The following is an 18,230-nucleotide window of genomic DNA, read 5'->3' as shown; positions in this document are numbered from 1 at the left end:
AAATATGAAACAATGTAAATAAATATCCGTTATGTTAATATCAATTACTTTTTGATCTATATATAATTTGGCTTCTTCAATGTGATTATTTTCTATAGCAAACAAAAATGCAATTTCAAATATTATGAATAATTTTTACATATTATTTTGAAACATCAAAATATTAATAATAACTTGATATAAAATAAATGAGTATATGTAACATTAACATCAATTCCTTTTAGGTAAAATATTATTGCTGCTAAAATAATTTGATGACTTTCTAATGCATACATAAGTCCAGCTCCAAATATTTTTGAATAAATATCAAGTTTCCTTTTGAAATATATTATTATTTAAATGAATATTAAATAAAACGAATAAACACCATTAAAATAAACATCAATTCCTTCTTGTTCAAGTAATAATTTTGAAATTTCAGTATGATTATTTTTCATTGCCAATGAAAGTGCTGTTTCAAATATTTTAAATAATTTCCAAATAATATTTTGAAAGCTGAAATTGATGAAATTAACGACAAATATTATTAATAAACATTTTTAGTATTTATTTCTATTTCTTTTTTCCCAAGAAGTATTTTAACTATTTCTATATAACCTTTTTCAGATGCAAACATAAGTGCCGTTTCAAAAGAATCAATCAAAATCCAAATATTATTATGAATTTCTAATTCAGTAAAATAAATTCTAAATAAAAAAATTATATATCTTTATCATTAATTTCAATTTCATTGATACCAAGAAGTAATTTGGCTATTTCTATGTGACCATTATAACATGCATACATAAGTGCAGTACAAAATATTTAAAATAATTATCAAATTTCATTTTAAATCATTATATTATCATTACAAATTATAAATAAAAAAAAATTTATATCTGTAGCATTAATAAGGATTCTTTTTTGCTTAAGGAGTAATTTAGCCATATTAATGAATCCATTTTTGGATGCTATAATGAGAGCTGTTTGAAATAATTCAAATAATTTCTAAAAATTATTTTGGGACCTCAGATTATCGAAAGAAAACCAACATGTGGTGCCACCCAAATCGATATCCTTTTGTTTAATAAAGAATTTGCAAATATCAATATAATTATTTTTTAATGCAAGCAAAAATGCAGTTTCAAAAAAGTGAAATGATTTCCAAATACCATATCAAAACTTTATAAATTATTAAACATAAACAGTTCTTTTATTTATATCAATATCATTTTGAAGAAGTAATTTGACTATTTCTATATGACCATGACCGGCTGCATACATAAATATTGTTTTAAATATTTTCAATAATTCCAATATATTACTCTTAAACATCATGTTATTGAAATTAATTTTATATAATTAAACAAAATATCTTCAGCATAGATATCAATGGTTTCATTACTTTCAAGAAGTATTATGGCAATTTCATGTTGTTCATTTTCCAGAATTTCCATAAAAGTTGTTTTAAGTATTTTAAATTTATACCGAATTTTATTTTAGAATATTAAAGCATTAAAATATACTTCAGATAAAACAAATGAATTTTTTTATAATCATTAAATAATAATCTTTCTTTTTCAAGTAAAAAGGTAAATATATCGATGTTTATCATTATATTTTCAGGAAACAATTTATGTTTAGAGTCTTCAACAATTTTATTTTCGTAAAGATATTTATAAATATCATTTCGATGAAATTCAATTGCTGTTTCATATGCACCTTCAAATGATGAATGATTCTGCTCACATAAATGAATGATTTCAAGAGTTCCACCTGCAACAACATATTTGCCTGTGTTTTCTATATCGGAGCCATTTATAAGTAAATATTTAAAACATTTAACTGATCCAAAAAATGCCGCATAATCAATTAATGTAACATTTTCTTTATTAACAAATGAACATCTTTCATAAAGCGATGGTTCAATTGTTTGATCAAAATAAAAGTTTGATTGTGATGATATTTCTTGAAGTTTTTCTATTTCATCATTTCGAATTATTTTTGCAACTTCATTTGGATTATGTCCTTCTTCAATTAATTTCTTATGAAGCTCCCAATTATTCTTTGATAATTTGTCAAAATTTTTCCGAAAATATGATAAAAACAATTTGTTCTTTTCATTATTTAAGCAACAGAACAAATTTTTTGAATAATGTGCGAAATAAACAATATGACTATAATAAACTATATCTGATCTAATTAAATTTAACTCAATCATTTTATTAAGAAGAAAATAAGATTCTTCTAACCCAATGTTAAGGAGAAAGCGTGGAAACATTTTAACTATCTTATAACTTTCATTGTGTTTTCTTCCTTTGTTCTCAAGTTTTTGAATAAAATTTATACATAAACAATAATCATTCATTCTTGATCGATATAATGAATAAACAAGTTTACATATAGTCAACTTGATACTACTTAAAGTATTGTTCTCAATACAATAAATTGTTCTTTTAACTGTTTTTTTGATGTTATTTTCATTCAAATCAAAAATGATTTCTTCAAGAGTTTTATATAAATTTGTAAAATTGATGTTGGTATAGTAAAAAGGCGTTGTTGGTCTTTCATTTTTTCTTTCATTGCTGCTGTTGTTATAACTCATTTCCAAAAAATGCAAATCCCAGTTTGACTTGGAAATTGGCAAAAATAGAGTTAACTCTGATAACTTTATTCAGAAAGAGTTAACTTTTTAACAACTGTTTTATCGTTTTCATTCAAATATTGTTTTGAAAAACAAAATGAATGCATTGAATGGTAGGTGGATATGAACTTCAGATGCTTGGATTAATTTTGTAATTTCACCTGGATTACATCCTTTCGAAGGCGTTTTTTTTAAAAAATATTCAATCACTTATCAGGAGTTTATCATAATTATCAATGATTAATGGTTAATTACTTGGAACATATAATGTATAAATATATTTCAATTTATGAAATGAAAATACCTTAATATATTCTAATTTGTTTTATGGAATTGATGCATTCCTCCTGGTTCAAGGGTTGATAAAACCATTGTTTGAAAGAAAAATATGATTCCAATAAAAAAATTTTATTGATCAAAAAATATTCGATAATTAATGTCAGAAGTATTTTGATACTCAAATCTTCAATAAATTATTTATTTTCCATAAACATTTTAAAATTTCTCATTATCAAAAATGATCACATCAAGAATTGAACTAATTATTATATTAATAAATATCCAATAAATTTAATTTTCATTCATAATACTAATTTCACATTGATAGATCAAAATATATTAAATATTTACTATTATTTCTAACTTATTATACATGATGTCTTTTGTTTTGGCTCGAATTGTACCTCCGGAATCTGATCCTCTTTTTTAGGCAGCTTCGTTTCTTCAACAGAAGGTAACTTTGGTATTGGCGAGTAAGCCATCACTTTATCTTTACTAAACTTTTCCCAATCATATTTTGTAGTTTTGGGATCAAATCCAACAGTTTCGATTGATCTTAAAAGTAATTGTATTATGTAATTATAATGTGGCACTGTATTATAATTCATTTGAATTATGTACTCATAAATTTGAATGAATTCTGGTGGAAAGCTTCGGAATAGCTTTGCTGGTGGAATTGTCTTCTTTGCACGACGCATTTTAAACCCATGGCCATAATTCGTCCATGGGAGCTTGCCTTCAACAAGTTCCACTAAGGAATATATCCAGGCAACCAAATCATCACGTGGACATTGATCATGATATTCCATAGATTGATAAGAGGAATACTTATATGTCCCATGATAATCACACTTATTAAGTTCGGGATATGGCTTATTGGTTTTTGGATCAATATATGGTTTGGAAAGTCCAAAATCAATTAGAACTAGGGGATTGGGATGACCAGGGCGAAGAAGAAAATTCCCTGATTTAATGTCTCGATGAACAAAGCCATGTTTGTGAAATTCTTCAATACATTGGATCATAAATATTCCTAGGCGAATGGTGGTATGAAGTGAAATTTTGTGTGTTTTGTTCTGACGTCTTGTATTTGATAATGAAGGTCCTAAGAGTTCCATAACAAGAAACTTTTCTTTTCCAGTTTCCCCAGTATCAAAAATTTTCGGAAATAATGGTGAATCTTGAAGTGATTCAAAAAAGGTAACTTCAATATCTAGACCTTTTTTTTCTGCATTTAAATCTTCAAGTTTCATTGCAAAATGTTGATTATCATAATCTTCAACATGATAAATATCGCCATATCCTCCCTGTCCAATCAGGCTAACGACCGTGTATCTGTTAATTGTTTCGCCTGCTCCATAAGTGTGTCTGTCTTTAGCCTTCAAACCAATATCTTATCGTTTCCTTTAAAATTGAAAATTGAAATTACACGATCAATTATCGTTGAAAATCTTATCGTTTTTTCTATCGTTGTGATTTTTTACGAGAGAGCATTTCAGAACGATTAATTTCAACACAAAGATGCAATCCGTCGTCTTAAAAAGGTAAGCATTAAAATACTTGATACAAAACCTCAAAAAATTCACAATTGATAAATATAGAGAAATCAAAAATTATTTTTTTGCCGTAACAAAATTATGAATAGGTGAAAGTTCGAATGAACCTTGAGGAATCCCAATTGTTCTTGAAATAAACGGTCACACACTTCATTGGGCAAAACAACCAGCTGAAAAACTCAAAATTAAGCAGATTAAAGAATGCTTTACAGAAAAGTGCAGGTGTCAGAAAGCACGCCACCAAAATTTTGGAGTTCTGAATTCTAAAATTTTGTGCTAGTGGCATTCTTCCAGAATTTTAAATTTACAATCAAAGTTACTACTATAATGGTCAATATATGTTGAGTCCAATTCCACTTTAGTTAGAACTGATTTTTACTGGGCTTTTTAGAAAACTGACACCATAGATCGACGGTTATGTCAGTTATTCAATTTCAACTCACAATACACATTTTTCATGAAAAACATTAAAAGTGATTTTGTTCTCGGTTCTTTTAAAGAAAAATTCACGCCTGGTTCCAACCAATCCGCATTACCAACTTATGGATCATTTAATAAGCATGTTCCAGTTCTCTTTGATAATTCCCATACACATACAGTTTTTCTTTCAAGCCAAGGAATCGCCTGTGGCTTTGGATCCAATACGAGTGGTCAAATCTCAGTTAAACAAGTCAAAAACATTTCACTTCCTCAACCAATAGATTGGATTCCAGAAGACATCACAATCTCAGAGTTAGCATGTGGTGACGATTTTACTATTCTCATTAGTCAGTCAGGCATTGTTGTTATTCGCGGATTAGAAAATACCGAATACAATAAGCCTAATCCACGTGGTCTTTCTGCATGCAACAATCACTTCTGTTTTTCATACGGTACAAGTTCAGTCTTTTTAGGTACTGTTAATGAGTCACACAAAAAATTCAATATACCAAGTCAATCACCAATTGTCTTCACTGCTATAAACGATAACTTCGTCGCTGCTCTTAGTGATGATGGAGTTGTTTACACACTAGACTTCAATGAAAATGAAAACTTTACGAAACTTGATATTGATGTCAAGATCATTCAAATGTGTGCAGCTAATGACTCCATTGCATTTCTTTCAAGCTCTTTTGTATTAGTTTTACGTAATCAAAATCTCACTGCCCATTATTTCCCAAAAGGTTTTGTAGCTGTTGAAGCAGTTAGTTCATTTGGAGATATTTTTGCGTTAAATGCAAAAGGAGAACTTGCTCATGGATTTACAAATGAGTCTGAGCTTCGTGTTAGTAGTCGAAAATTCTCATCAATTGCACCTTTGCCACTTAAAAATGGGCAAAGCATTGCACGTGTAGCACTTAAAGGTCGTCGGCCAATGTTTATATTTGGCAATGTAATACGATCGCCATCGATACATAACCGAACGCCATATGCAATCGAGTTGCCAAATGTTTCCGCATCACCACAAATTGAATTGCCGCCGATCACTCAGGAAAGTGACGAACCGTCAGATTCACGGAGTGATATTTATAGCAAAAGTAATAGTAGTATTTCTAGTACTAGCAGTAGCAGTAGTGATGAGCCTGAAGAAGAAGTAAATACAAGGAAAAAGGTGCGTACGCCCGAATTCGAGAAATTATTTACATATAATTTAATTGCAGGTGATATTATCTCATCAAAGAATTCTGAAGATCGAGTCCGAGTAAATGGATTACAAAATAATGGAGAAATAAGTGTAACAAACATAACATCGAATGAAACATTTACACTTCCATCGAATCTTGGAGCCATTTGGAGTCAATATGACTTAGTTGATCGTGATGTATATTCAGTGTATGAATTAGTCACTTCATTTACTGATAACTTTCCGATTATCACATCCAAAGAATTATGTCATGAATATGGATATGAAATTGGTGACTTAATACAATTTGAAGACAAAGGAATTGTCGAATTCATGGGCATTGCAGCTAACAAACTTGTCTTATTAGATATCAGCACACGAAAGCCATTTTTTGCCGATGCGCTTGAATATAAAATCATGAAACGTGTCACGAAAGAACTTGATCATCAACGCGACGTCATTTTAATTAATGGCGATTTAGTACGAATTGATGTTTCAAGTGATAATCCAACGCAAAGGTTATTCTTACCGACAGATCGAGTTAATACGCCATATGGCGAAGGTATTATCTTAGGATTTAATGATGGGACATATGTTCAAACTGATGAAATGCGAATGAATGGTTATGAAGCTGTTAAAGTCGATGTATTTACACTTAAATTAATACGACGAATTAATTCTCCTGCGAATCGTAAAGTTATAATTAACGATGATGATATTATAGTGTCATTAAATACTGACGACTCAATATTGGGACTATTTCCAGGTGACATTATATTATTAAAGAACAATAAATATGCAAAAGTCATCGGATTCACCAAAGATAACAAAGTTATAATACAAAAATTGGAAAATGATAAAATTCGTTATTTATATGATGATGAAGAAAATGTACAAATAATTTATAGAAGTGATTTAGGAGCTAAAAGATTTGCTGATGATAAAATCCCATTAAACGTCGGATCAAATCAAATACCAGAAACTTTGTACTTGCCCGGCGATAAGTTGAAGAATAGCGACTTCGGTGTATGCGAATTTTTGGGTTACACTAAAACAAACATCGTGCTGAATAATATGGAGGGAAGAAGAATCGAAATAGGATTCGCGCCTTTATTGGTCCCCGAAATGTTTGAGGTGTTGCAAAGACCCGCGATGGGAAAGGTAAAGTGAATAATGTGTGTCAAATAAAAATTTGCATTTCGTTTCTACGTATTATATAATATTAAGTTAAATTCACTCGATTGTGAGCTTTACTCATACGATATACTTCTATGTAATCTGGTTGGGTATGAATTGAGTCTGTTTGTTTGGGAAATCGGCAGTTTTGATCATTTCAGATATGGCTGTGTGAATGTGTGGTTCATCATATTTTATGTTTAGAAGTGACAAATTTTCAAAAAGCTGAGACTCGAACCAAAGATAGCCAAATAAGATACAGATTTCCCACCCATGTAGACGACTTCTCCCTGAAAGCATTTTAATATAAATTCCTTAATGATGAAAAACGATTTTCGAAAAAATTGATTTCAAATAAATATTTCATAAAAAGGGGCGCTTCAACTCAATTCCTCAATAGTTTTTTGTCGAAATTCATATCATATAAACAACTTCTGGTATTGAGCTTATATATACATTTTTTGTAAGTTCGACTGCTGATTTTTGATATCTGGATCTGATCAATTTTCGTTCGTGCTTTTTTCAAGAAGTAAATTTACTATTTTTGTGTATCCTTTTTGTTCTGCAATTTAAATTGCAGTCAAATATTGTTAAAACATGTCCAAAATTATTATAACACATTTCAAATTATTAAAATGAATAGTTTTTGCATTAACATCAATTCCTTTATCTAAAAGTAATTTTACTATTTTTATATTATTATTTCTAACTGCAATATGAAGTGCTGTTTCAAATTATTAAAACATATTCCAAATTATTAAAACATATATAAAATTATTCAAATGAATATATTTTGCATTAACATCAATTCCTTCTTTATCTAAAAGTAATTTTATTATTTCTATATAATTATTTCTAACTGCTATATGAAGTGCTGTTTCAAATTATTAAAACATATTTCAAATTATTAAAACATATTCCAAATTATTAAAACATATATAAAATTATTCAAATGAATATATTTTGCATTAACATCAATTCCTTCTTTATCTAAAAGTAATTTTACTATTTCTATATTATTATTTTCAACTGCTATATGAAGTGCTGTTTCAAATTATTAAAACATATTTCAAATTATTAAAACATATTTCAAATTATTAAAACATACTTCAAATTATTAAGACATATCCAAAATTATTAAAACATATCCAAAATTATTAAAACATATTCTAAATTATTAAAACATATTCTAAATTATTAAAACATATATAAAATTATTAAAACATATTCTAAATTATTAAAACATATTCCAAATTATTAAAACATATATAAAATTATTCAAATGAATATATTTTGCATTAACATCAATTCCTTCCTTATCTAAAAGTAATTTTACGATTTCTATATTATTATTTCTAACTGCTATATGAAGTGCTGTTTCAAATTATTAAAGCATATTCCAAATTATTAAAACATATTATAAAATATTAAAACATATTTCAAATTATTAAAACATATTTCAAATTATTAAAACATATTTTAAATTATTAAAACATATTCCAAATTATTAAAACATATTCCAAATTATTAAAACATACATAAAATTATTAAAACATATATAAAATTATTCAAATGAATATTTTTTGCATTAACATCAATTCCTTCCTTATCTAAAAGTAATTTTACGATTTCTATATTATTATTTTCAACTGCTATATGAAGTGCTGTTGCAAATTATTAAAATATATTTCAAATTATTAAAACATGTTCCAAATTATTCAAATGAATATATTTTGCATTAACATCAATTCCTTCTTTATCTAAAAGTAATTTTACTATTTCTATATTATTATTTTTAACTGCTATATGAAGTGCTGTTGCAAATTATTAAAACATATTCCATATTATTAAAACATATATAAAATTATTCAAATGAATAGTTTTTGCATTAACATCAATTCCTTTTTGTTCTAAAAGTAATTTTACTATTTCTATATTATTATTTTTAACTGCTATATGAAGTGCTGTTTCAAATTATTAAAACATATTTCAAATTATTAAAACATATTCCATATTATTAAAACATATTCTAAATTATTAAAACATATTTCAAATTATTCAAATGAAAAGTTTTTGCATTAACATCAATTCCTTCTTTATCTAAAAGTAATTTTACTATTTCTATATTATTATTTCTAACTGCTATATGAAGTGCTGTTTCAAATTATTAAAACATATTTCAAATTATTAAAACATATTTCAAATTATTAAAACATATTCTAAATTATTCAAATTAATATATTTTGCATTAATATCAATTCCTTCTTTATCTAAAAGTAATTTTACTATTTCTATATTATTATTTTTAACTGCAATATGAAGTGCTGTTTCAAATTATTAAAACATATTCCAAATTATTAAAACATATATAAAATTATTCAAATGAATATATTTTGCATTAACATCAATTCCTTCTTTATCTAAAAGTAATTTTATTATTTCTATATTATTATTTTTAACTGCTATATGAAGTGCTGTTGCAAATTATTAAAATATATTTCAAATTATTCAAATGAATAGTTTTTGCATTAACATCAATTCCTTTTTGTTCTAAAAGTAATTTTACTATTTCTATATTATTATTTTTAACTGCTATATGAAGTGCTGTTTCAAATTATTAAAACATATTCTAAATTATTAAAACATATATTAAATTATCAAAATGAATATTTTTTGCATTAACATCAATTCCTTCTTTATCTAAAACATATTTCACAAGTTCAATATTATCTGATTCTGAAGCATATGACAAAATATCTTTTGGAATCTGATTATTTTGAAGGAAATATTTAACGAGATATAAATTTCCATTTCTTGCTGATTCATATATATCATCAACATTAACTATTTCTTTTTCTGCCAAAAATGCTAAAATTTCATAATTATCATTTTTAATACAAAAACTTACCAAATCATTTGTTTTATCTTCAGACGTTTTCGTTATTGATTGTATTTTTTCTATTTTATTCTCAAAAATATATTTAAAGATATCATTTCGATGAAATTCAATTGCTGTTTCATATGCACCTTCAAATGATGAATGATTCTGCTCACATAAATGAATGATTTCAAGAGTTCCACCTGCAACAGCATATTTACCTGTGTTTTCTATATCGGAGCCATTCATAAGTAAATATTTAAAACATTTAACTGATCCAAAAAATGCTGCATAATCAATTAATGTAACATTTTCTTTATTAATAAATGAACATCTTTCATAAAGCGATGGTTCAATTGTTTGATCAAAATAAAAGTTTGATTGTGATGATATTTCTTGAAGTTTTTCTATTTCATCATTTCGAATTATTTTTGCAACTTCATTTGGATTATGTCCTTCTTCAATTAATTTCTTATGAAGCTCCCAATCATTCTTTGAAAGTTCTTCATAATGATCCAAAAAGTATTTTTCTGTTGGATCATTTCCATTTGCCGTTTGGGCTTGTTTTTGGTTTTCTTCTTTTGCTTTATAATGAGCAAAATATTTTGAATAAATATTTTTAGTGATATTTTTATCAATTAAATTTTGTTCAATCATTTTTTCGATTAAATAATATGATTCTTGTGTGTTCTTTGTAGATATACGTTTGATAAATATTGGTATTAGTTTAACGATATTTTGATTAATTTCTTCTTCTTTCATTTCAAATGCTTTTAAAAAATTTAAGTAAATATCAAATACATACTTTCGTGATGAAAATGAATTATAAACCATGTTACTTATAATAATATTAAATGTATAGGGATAATTTAGATCAAAAAATCCCAATACTTTTTTTAGAGAAGACTGGATGTTTTCTTCAGTCAAACTAAAAATAGTTTTCTCAAGCTCAATTAGGGATTTCAAGCATGTTGATAAATGATTCAAATTTTGATCTCCTGTGTTTATGGTAGTAATATCATCATTATGTATGTGATTTAACATTACAGTGTTTGCTCTCTTATGAACTGACTCTTAACGTACATTATTCTATCAACTTATTTTAATTGTCATTTTTTAAATATTTTGATGAAAAATATCTCCAATATTTATTAAAATATCTTCATTATTTTTATATTTATTATATGGACAAAATCATTTTTTCTAAATTTAATATATTTATATAAATATTTCATGTTTATTATATTTAATTGTATAAATATTCATTAACTTAGTAAATATTTCATGTTTATATTATATTTAATTGCATAAATATTCATTAACTTAGTAAATATTTCATGTTTATTATATTTAATTGTATAAATATTCATTAACTTAGTAAAGATTTCATGTTTATATTATATTTAATTGTATAAATATTCATTAACTTAGTAAATATTTCATGTTTATTATATTTAATTGCATAAATATTCATTAACTTAGTAAATATTTCATGTTTATTATATTTAATTGTATAAATATTCATTAACTTAGTAAATATTTCATGTTTATTATATTTAATTGCATAAATATTCATTAACTTAGTAAATATTTCATGTTTATTATATTTAATTGTATAAATATTCATTAACTTAGTAAATATTTCATGTTTATTATATTTAATTGTATAAATATTCATTAACTTAGTAAAGATTTCATGTTTATTATATTTAATTGTTTAAGTTTTCTTCCAATTCTCCGAACTTTTTATTTCTTCTATATCTTTGCGGCAATGATCCATCCAACACTCTTCTGTACGTGAATCCCTCCTCCACCAATTCTCTTGCTGCTGGCTCCAGCTCCGTCAGCACCTTTTCTCCTTTCTCCAGCTCTCTGAAGTCGACGAACTCAGACTCGAACACGTTGCAATCGCAACCGCACAGCATTGCGAACTTTTCGTCCAACTTAAACACGAAGAAGACAATCACAAGGATCAACAAAATTGGCGAAACGATTAATGTTATCCACTTATCGCCGATGAACACGACGACGTCCATTACTCCCATCACCTTCACGAATTGACTTCCTTCGGCGCCTATTTGTTGCATGTAATGATAACCTATAGTCGGCCCGAGTCTACACAAGAAGTTCGCGAAGTAATTTAACGTGTTTGCGTTTGTTGTCCCTTTGACGAACTTATAAAATGACCCGATTTTTAAGTGCATCAAACTCCAACAACCCAAAACAGTTAAATATGTAATGATCGGAGTCGATATTAATAAGATATCAACAAGTTGCGGCATAGTAACATGTGATATCTGATAAAACAATGAAAACTTGGGATTAAACATTAAGCAAATCTCACCCCACAAACAAATCACATTAAAAACAATTAATACAATGGAAAATGTCCTTTTCACGATCAGCTTCGAACGTGTATGACTTTGATATTGTTGAAGTGCTTCCATGGCATCATGTGCAGAATGTTCAATAAAACTAGATGACTCGGTGAGAGATGTAATGGTCTTGTCCATAATGGAAAAGAAATCTTCGAGTTTCGCATCGGTGCATCGAGACCAATCAAAATTTTGGAACTTCTTGATCGCCTTATTCTTGGTCTCTGGCTCAAAGCAGCCATCAGGGATCGGAACTGTGCCTTTGATGAGGTTCAAACGCTCGATGCGTGATTCGCCTTTTTCTTGAAACATATAATTGGTGTTCCCAGTAAGCTGGTGACGGGCATTGTAGGCACAGGAAAGAACTGCTTCGCCATCAGCCAGGATTTTGGCGGCGGAATTGATTTCTTGTGATATTCGGAAAAGTGAATACGTGTATTTATAGCTGGGATCGGCTTGTTGCCATAAATCTCGTGGTAAGGATACAAAAGAATGACCTAAACAAAGACATAATAAAAGTAAACCATATACATTGGCTAAAGCTATCGCTAATGGAAAAATGGAATCAATGGTCATACGGTTTGTAGCTACTAGAATAATAACACCAACGGCTACAAGACCAAATACAACTCCGTAAAATATAAGATTTTCACGAATGGTCATCCAAATTCGATGCTTCAGTGAAATACTATTGCTATAGCTAAGATATGATACAACAAGTGGATTGATAACCCAGGATAAAGCAAAAGAAACCCAATAAAGAATTTGAAAGAATAATTTTAAGGCAGTAGAATCTGTAGCTTGAGTTCCAAATAAGCAATTTGAAATGTCGTATGGGAGAGCACCAATTATCATAATACTTGGAATTGATGCAGAAGTAATCATTAAAATTGAAGCATACCATGGGTGTTTAAAAGCACCATATTTCCAAAAGAATATGATGGTAATGATAACGCAAAGAATTGACATAATAGGAATAACAATTACGCCTAAGCCCACCATTATCTTAAGTTGTTTGAGTTTTCACCGAGAAAAACGGTTAAAAAACACTTTTTGTCTCAAAAAAATATCGTTCCTCTCTGAATTACACTTGTTTACAAATAAAAACTTTTCAAAAAGTCGCGTCAACTTAATAAGCAAAGCTCTAGTATACTAGAGCATAAAACTTTTTAAAACAATGTTTGATTATATCAAATAAGTAATCATCACATTAATGTTTAACCGAATTCAACACATATTTAAATCAAAATTTGTCATTGATTAATGACAAAAAAATATTTTTTTAATTATATAATATAATTAAGTCAAATTTCATCGTCACCATGTTACTTGTTGATAACCATATAAATTAATGAATATAATTCATGATTAATCGTGATAAAGATTTCTTGAACTTATCGTTCTAACAAACCTATTGAATTTAAATGGAAGCCATCGACGAAGAACGTCTCATCCTCATCCTCCAAACAACAGCAGATATTGTTCTTGGGAAAAAAACAGAAGAATCACTTAATCTAACACTTCTTGATATTGATGAACATGTCAGAACAAGATTAGTTTCAAATCTTGTGACCATTTTCAGGAAAGGAATGGCATACCGCCTTGACTTAGATTCTTTTGATAAAGAAATAGAAAAAATGTTTTCAAACGCAAAATTAATTTCAAAGGCTCTTCATCAATATTGGAAAAAGACGCAGACAAATCTTCAACTACAATACGAACAACTATGTCCTTTCGACAACCGTCTTACTGATCTTAAATGGGTATCTGTTCTTCCTTCTGACTCGAAATTTGGAATTGAAAAAATCACTCCAATTGTTCAATGCCGCTTTAATGGAACAAATGACTCCTTTAATATTTGCTTTACGCAATCAGGAATAAATGATTTATCTGATGAACTTGCTAAAATTAACTCAACATTACAGAATTTTAAGTAAAATTTGGTTTCTATAATTTTATCAAGTAAATAAGTTTTTTCTAAATCGAAATGTTTTTGAGAAAATTGATATTACTTTGTCATGTGAGACTTATTTTTTGAACTCAGTTTTATAATGTTGAAGTATATAACTTAAAATTCAATAAAATATGGTATATGAAATATTGTAATTGGAATAAGATAAATATATTTAACAAATGATTCAAGAATGCCAAATTTATTTGGTATTATTATGAAAAATTCTATGAAACATTAATTATAAACTAATTTCTATTTCATTAAGCTTTTAGACAAAACATCATGAAAAAAAATTGCTGTTACAAAACATTTATAAAATCATTTAAGTCCAGGTAACATATTCAAAGTAACTCATTTTCTCTAAAGAACACTAATATATTTTTTGCTATTTCAGCTACTAGCTGATTTGGATTCTTTAAAAGTTCATAAAGTGCTTCCTCACAAGGAGCGAATTGTGATAAAATGTATTCAAATTGTTCACTATCTTCGAATGTTTCAAGAATATGTTCTATTGCTTGAAGTGTTTCGAAAATTGTATCTTGAGAATCTAATTCCAAAAAATCAGCTAAATCTTGAGCAACACCTATGGATAAAAGATAAAGTATTTGTTCTTCATTTGAAGATTTTATAAGTTCTACAATAACCAAAATTGCATGTTGCCGAATTTTAAATAAGGAATATCTAGAGAGCTCAATGAATATATTTAATATTTCAGGTTCTCTTAGAAAGTCATTCCATTCCTTATTGTCAACAATACTTTCAGCAAAATCACATGCACTTTCAATAATATCTTGATTATCTGATTGTAACATAGATGGTAGAATTCTTTGAATCGATGCAAAATCAGACAAAAGGTCATTAACAATACTTTTAGAATATATTTGAAGAACAAGGGGAATAAGTTCAAAATCAAGTAAAATATTAAAATATTTCTCAATAAATAAAAATATTTCATTAACATTTTGGGTTGATTGTACATTGTCTAATGATTCGAGAACGTTCTTAAGAGATTCTTTATCTCCTATTTGAAATAAACATTCGCATATATTAAAAAAACTGTCGGGATCTATTTCGCATTCATGTCTTGTAAAAGAAACTAAAATTCTAGATACATAAATGGAATTTGTTGGAATTTGAAGAAGAGACACATAATCTATATTTTGATTTAATAGTAAGCAATGAAATTTACGTCCAACAGATCCAATTAAAATGGATAAAAAAGATAATGAGTCAGGAAGACCTGTTACTATTCCTGATATTAGAAAATTTCCTTCTAAACTCTCGAGAGAGTTATGATTAGATTCGATAAGTGCTGTTATTAAATTAACTGCTTCTTGATTATTTTTTTGATAAAATTCATCAACTTCGAAAACAAACTTGGAAGTCATTACAGGTATCACACCCTTAAAGTCTTCAAGAATTTCTTTCAATGGTGATATTCCCTTTTTCATCATTTTTCTATATTTATGATCAAAATTTCTTGAACAAATTGGAACAAAAAATATCTCTTCATTGTCTTGGATTTCACTTGATACACTGCTCAAGCATTTAGAAATATAAACTTTTCGAGCATGCCTATAATTAAAGTTATCTCTTTTCATTTTCCCGCCAAAAATCAATAACGGTTTCCAAGGAAACTTTTTATATGCTTTACAAAAAGCTGAACTGCACTCGAATTCAAACAGAGACACTCAACTCCAAATGCAATCACAGATATTTCGAAGAATTCTTGGTTATGCACAACTTATTCCTCAACTTTCGGCATTAAATTATGCAACAGCTAAGGATCTAATAAAGAAGCTTTATGATATTAACCTTGGAACACCAGACGCAACATTTTGGTCTTTATGCGATATAATTTGGAATAGTGATCAACAACAAGAAAGCTTAACAAACTGGTTAAAGGACCAATCATCTATTTTTATTCCTGATTGTGATCCATTTCTACAAGCATTATTCAAAAATGATATTGACCAAGCCATTGAAAGTGGGAGAACAATTAGTGAAGAAATACCATTAATACTTGTTTCTCCCCGTACGTTTGAACTTAAAAACAAAAGTCCACCTGATTTTTTAAAGTACAAAAGTTTCAAACTTGGTAATGACCAACTGTCAGGCGATAGCATTTGGAGTTTACTTCTGGGCGATATTACGCCTCTTCAGCGTTATGATCTTCATTGGCTTCTTCTCTTTGCCATTTTCACATGGTATTCTTCGACCGATAATCTTGATTTTCGATCAATGTTTAACAGATTCTCAGTCTTAAACAACGATTCCTTATCTAGGCAAGAGTCAGAATCACCCATTTTTTGTTTACTTCAACATTATTCCGATTCCACGATATCATTTGCCGATATTTCATCTAAGTTACCACCCATTGCAGGATTATTTTTCTTATCCATTTCGAACCAATTTGAACCATTTCCTACCTTTGATTATGTATATTCCTTATCATTAAAATTGTCAATTGAACAACTTAATTCATGTAATTTATGGCAATATTCTGCTTTTCTACTTCATACTTATGAAGATATTTCATTACTTACGCAATTACTTGAGCGATTTTGTACCACATTTCCTGATATCACTGAACAAGAACATTTTGTTTTATCATTTGAAGGTTTTCCCATTGAGACGTATTATCAAATAAAAGCGCAAAAATTATATTTCGCGAGTCAAGTTGAACATGATTATTCCAAAAAAATGCATTTCCTTGCGAAGTCGATTGATTTTAACTTTATGATAAATTCGATTGAAAATGCACATTTGTTAATAATGAACGAATATTTACCTTTAATGGGTAATTATGAAGAAGGCGAAGAACAATTATTTAATTGGTGCAATGTAATATCAAACATTTCTGATTTGGATAACGAAGAAATTAAAAATGACTTCCAAATGTTGGAGCTGTATAAGAAAGTTTCCGAAAACAATGAAATTTCTGAAGACGAAATGAAATTCATTGGAGAAAACTTGGAAAATGGTTGGAGCTGCTTCGCAATAAGAAGAAAATATTGTCATTTGTGTATGAAACAGATTGGCGCTTTCGAGGCATTGGTAAGAGTCGACGCAGTACCAAAAGATGAACTTCTTTCATTATAAAAAGTAAAAAATTTTTAGAGATAAATCTGATTTCATATTATAAAAATTATTCGTTGTGATTTTAACACGACTTTGCTATTTTTTGTTATTAATTTCTTCAATATGATAGTTATCTCATTTAAGATAAAAATATGTTTATGAAAATCTTTTTAGAAATTAGAAATTGCTTTAATAATTTATTATTATAAATTAAAAAGAATAAAATAAATTATTGTTTAGAAAAATTTATATTTCAATATATACTTCCCATCTTCCTCAAATTCGTCTTTATGTAAAAGCATTTGTGGAAAAGTACTTAATAATGGGAATAGAGCAGCACCTTTGAATGAAGCATATTCTTGAGTTTCTTCCGAAGATATTTTCAATCGAATTTCGGACGCTAAACGTTGACGAAATCCTTTAAACATAGTATTGCCTCCTGCATAATAAAAGTCATTCCAAAGAGGCGTAGGTATATCTTTTGGTAAAGATTTAATTACATCATTCACCACATCTCCAATACCTTTAACATAAAATCCATTTAAATTTGGGTGAAATAAAAGTTCAGGACATTTAATACGTTCACTTTTAAGCACAAGCTCTAAACCAAGTTCTTCATATATTATATCAAGTTCGGATGTGTTTTCAGCTTTCCTTAAGTCATCACCATAGTTTTGAGAAACATAACAACATTTCTCTTTCATG

At 27.8% G+C, this 18,230-nt stretch overlaps 5 protein-coding genes across 5 annotated transcripts; 3 read left to right on the top strand and 2 right to left on the bottom strand.

The window, feature by feature from the left end:
• Window positions 1-3,261: 3,261 nt before the first annotated feature.
• Window positions 3,262-4,020, bottom strand: GO595_004012 (CK1 family protein kinase; the record flags this gene model as incomplete). Its single annotated transcript, XM_067917097.1, has 1 exon — window positions 3,262-4,020. The coding sequence occupies one exon, from the start codon at window positions 4,018-4,020 to the stop codon at window positions 3,262-3,264; it is 759 nt and encodes a 252-aa protein (XP_067775907.1).
• Window positions 4,021-4,915: 895 nt separating this feature from the next.
• On the top strand, window positions 4,916-7,231 carry GO595_004011 (RCC1 and BTB domain-containing protein 1-like; the record flags this gene model as incomplete). Its single annotated transcript, XM_067917096.1, has 1 exon — window positions 4,916-7,231. The coding sequence occupies one exon, from the start codon at window positions 4,916-4,918 to the stop codon at window positions 7,229-7,231; it is 2,316 nt and encodes a 771-aa protein (XP_067775906.1).
• Window positions 7,232-11,824: 4,593 nt separating this feature from the next.
• On the bottom strand, window positions 11,825-13,492 carry GO595_004010 (LMBR1-like conserved region family protein; the record flags this gene model as incomplete). Its single annotated transcript, XM_067917095.1, has 1 exon — window positions 11,825-13,492. The coding sequence occupies one exon, from the start codon at window positions 13,490-13,492 to the stop codon at window positions 11,825-11,827; it is 1,668 nt and encodes a 555-aa protein (XP_067775905.1).
• A 422-nt stretch (window positions 13,493-13,914) lies between these two features.
• GO595_004009 (uncharacterized protein) lies at window positions 13,915-14,427 on the top strand (the record flags this gene model as incomplete). The annotated part of the gene is made up of 1 exon (XM_067917094.1): window positions 13,915-14,427. One exon carries the CDS (start codon window positions 13,915-13,917, stop codon window positions 14,425-14,427), a length of 513 nt encoding a protein of 170 aa, XP_067775904.1.
• A 1,718-nt stretch (window positions 14,428-16,145) lies between these two features.
• Window positions 16,146-17,546, top strand: GO595_004008 (uncharacterized protein; the record flags this gene model as incomplete). Its single annotated transcript, XM_067917093.1, has 1 exon — window positions 16,146-17,546. The coding sequence occupies one exon, from the start codon at window positions 16,146-16,148 to the stop codon at window positions 17,544-17,546; it is 1,401 nt and encodes a 466-aa protein (XP_067775903.1).
• Between the last annotated feature and the right edge of the window lie 684 nt (window positions 17,547-18,230).

The sequence above is a fragment of the Histomonas meleagridis genome (assembly GCF_020186115.1).
Source record: "Histomonas meleagridis strain 2922-C6/04-10x chromosome Unknown contig_24, whole genome shotgun sequence".
Classification (NCBI taxonomy): Eukaryota; Parabasalia; order Tritrichomonadida; family Dientamoebidae; genus Histomonas; species Histomonas meleagridis.
The sequence above is the reverse complement of the archived record's forward strand: the minus strand, read 5'-3'. Positions and strand labels throughout refer to the sequence as shown.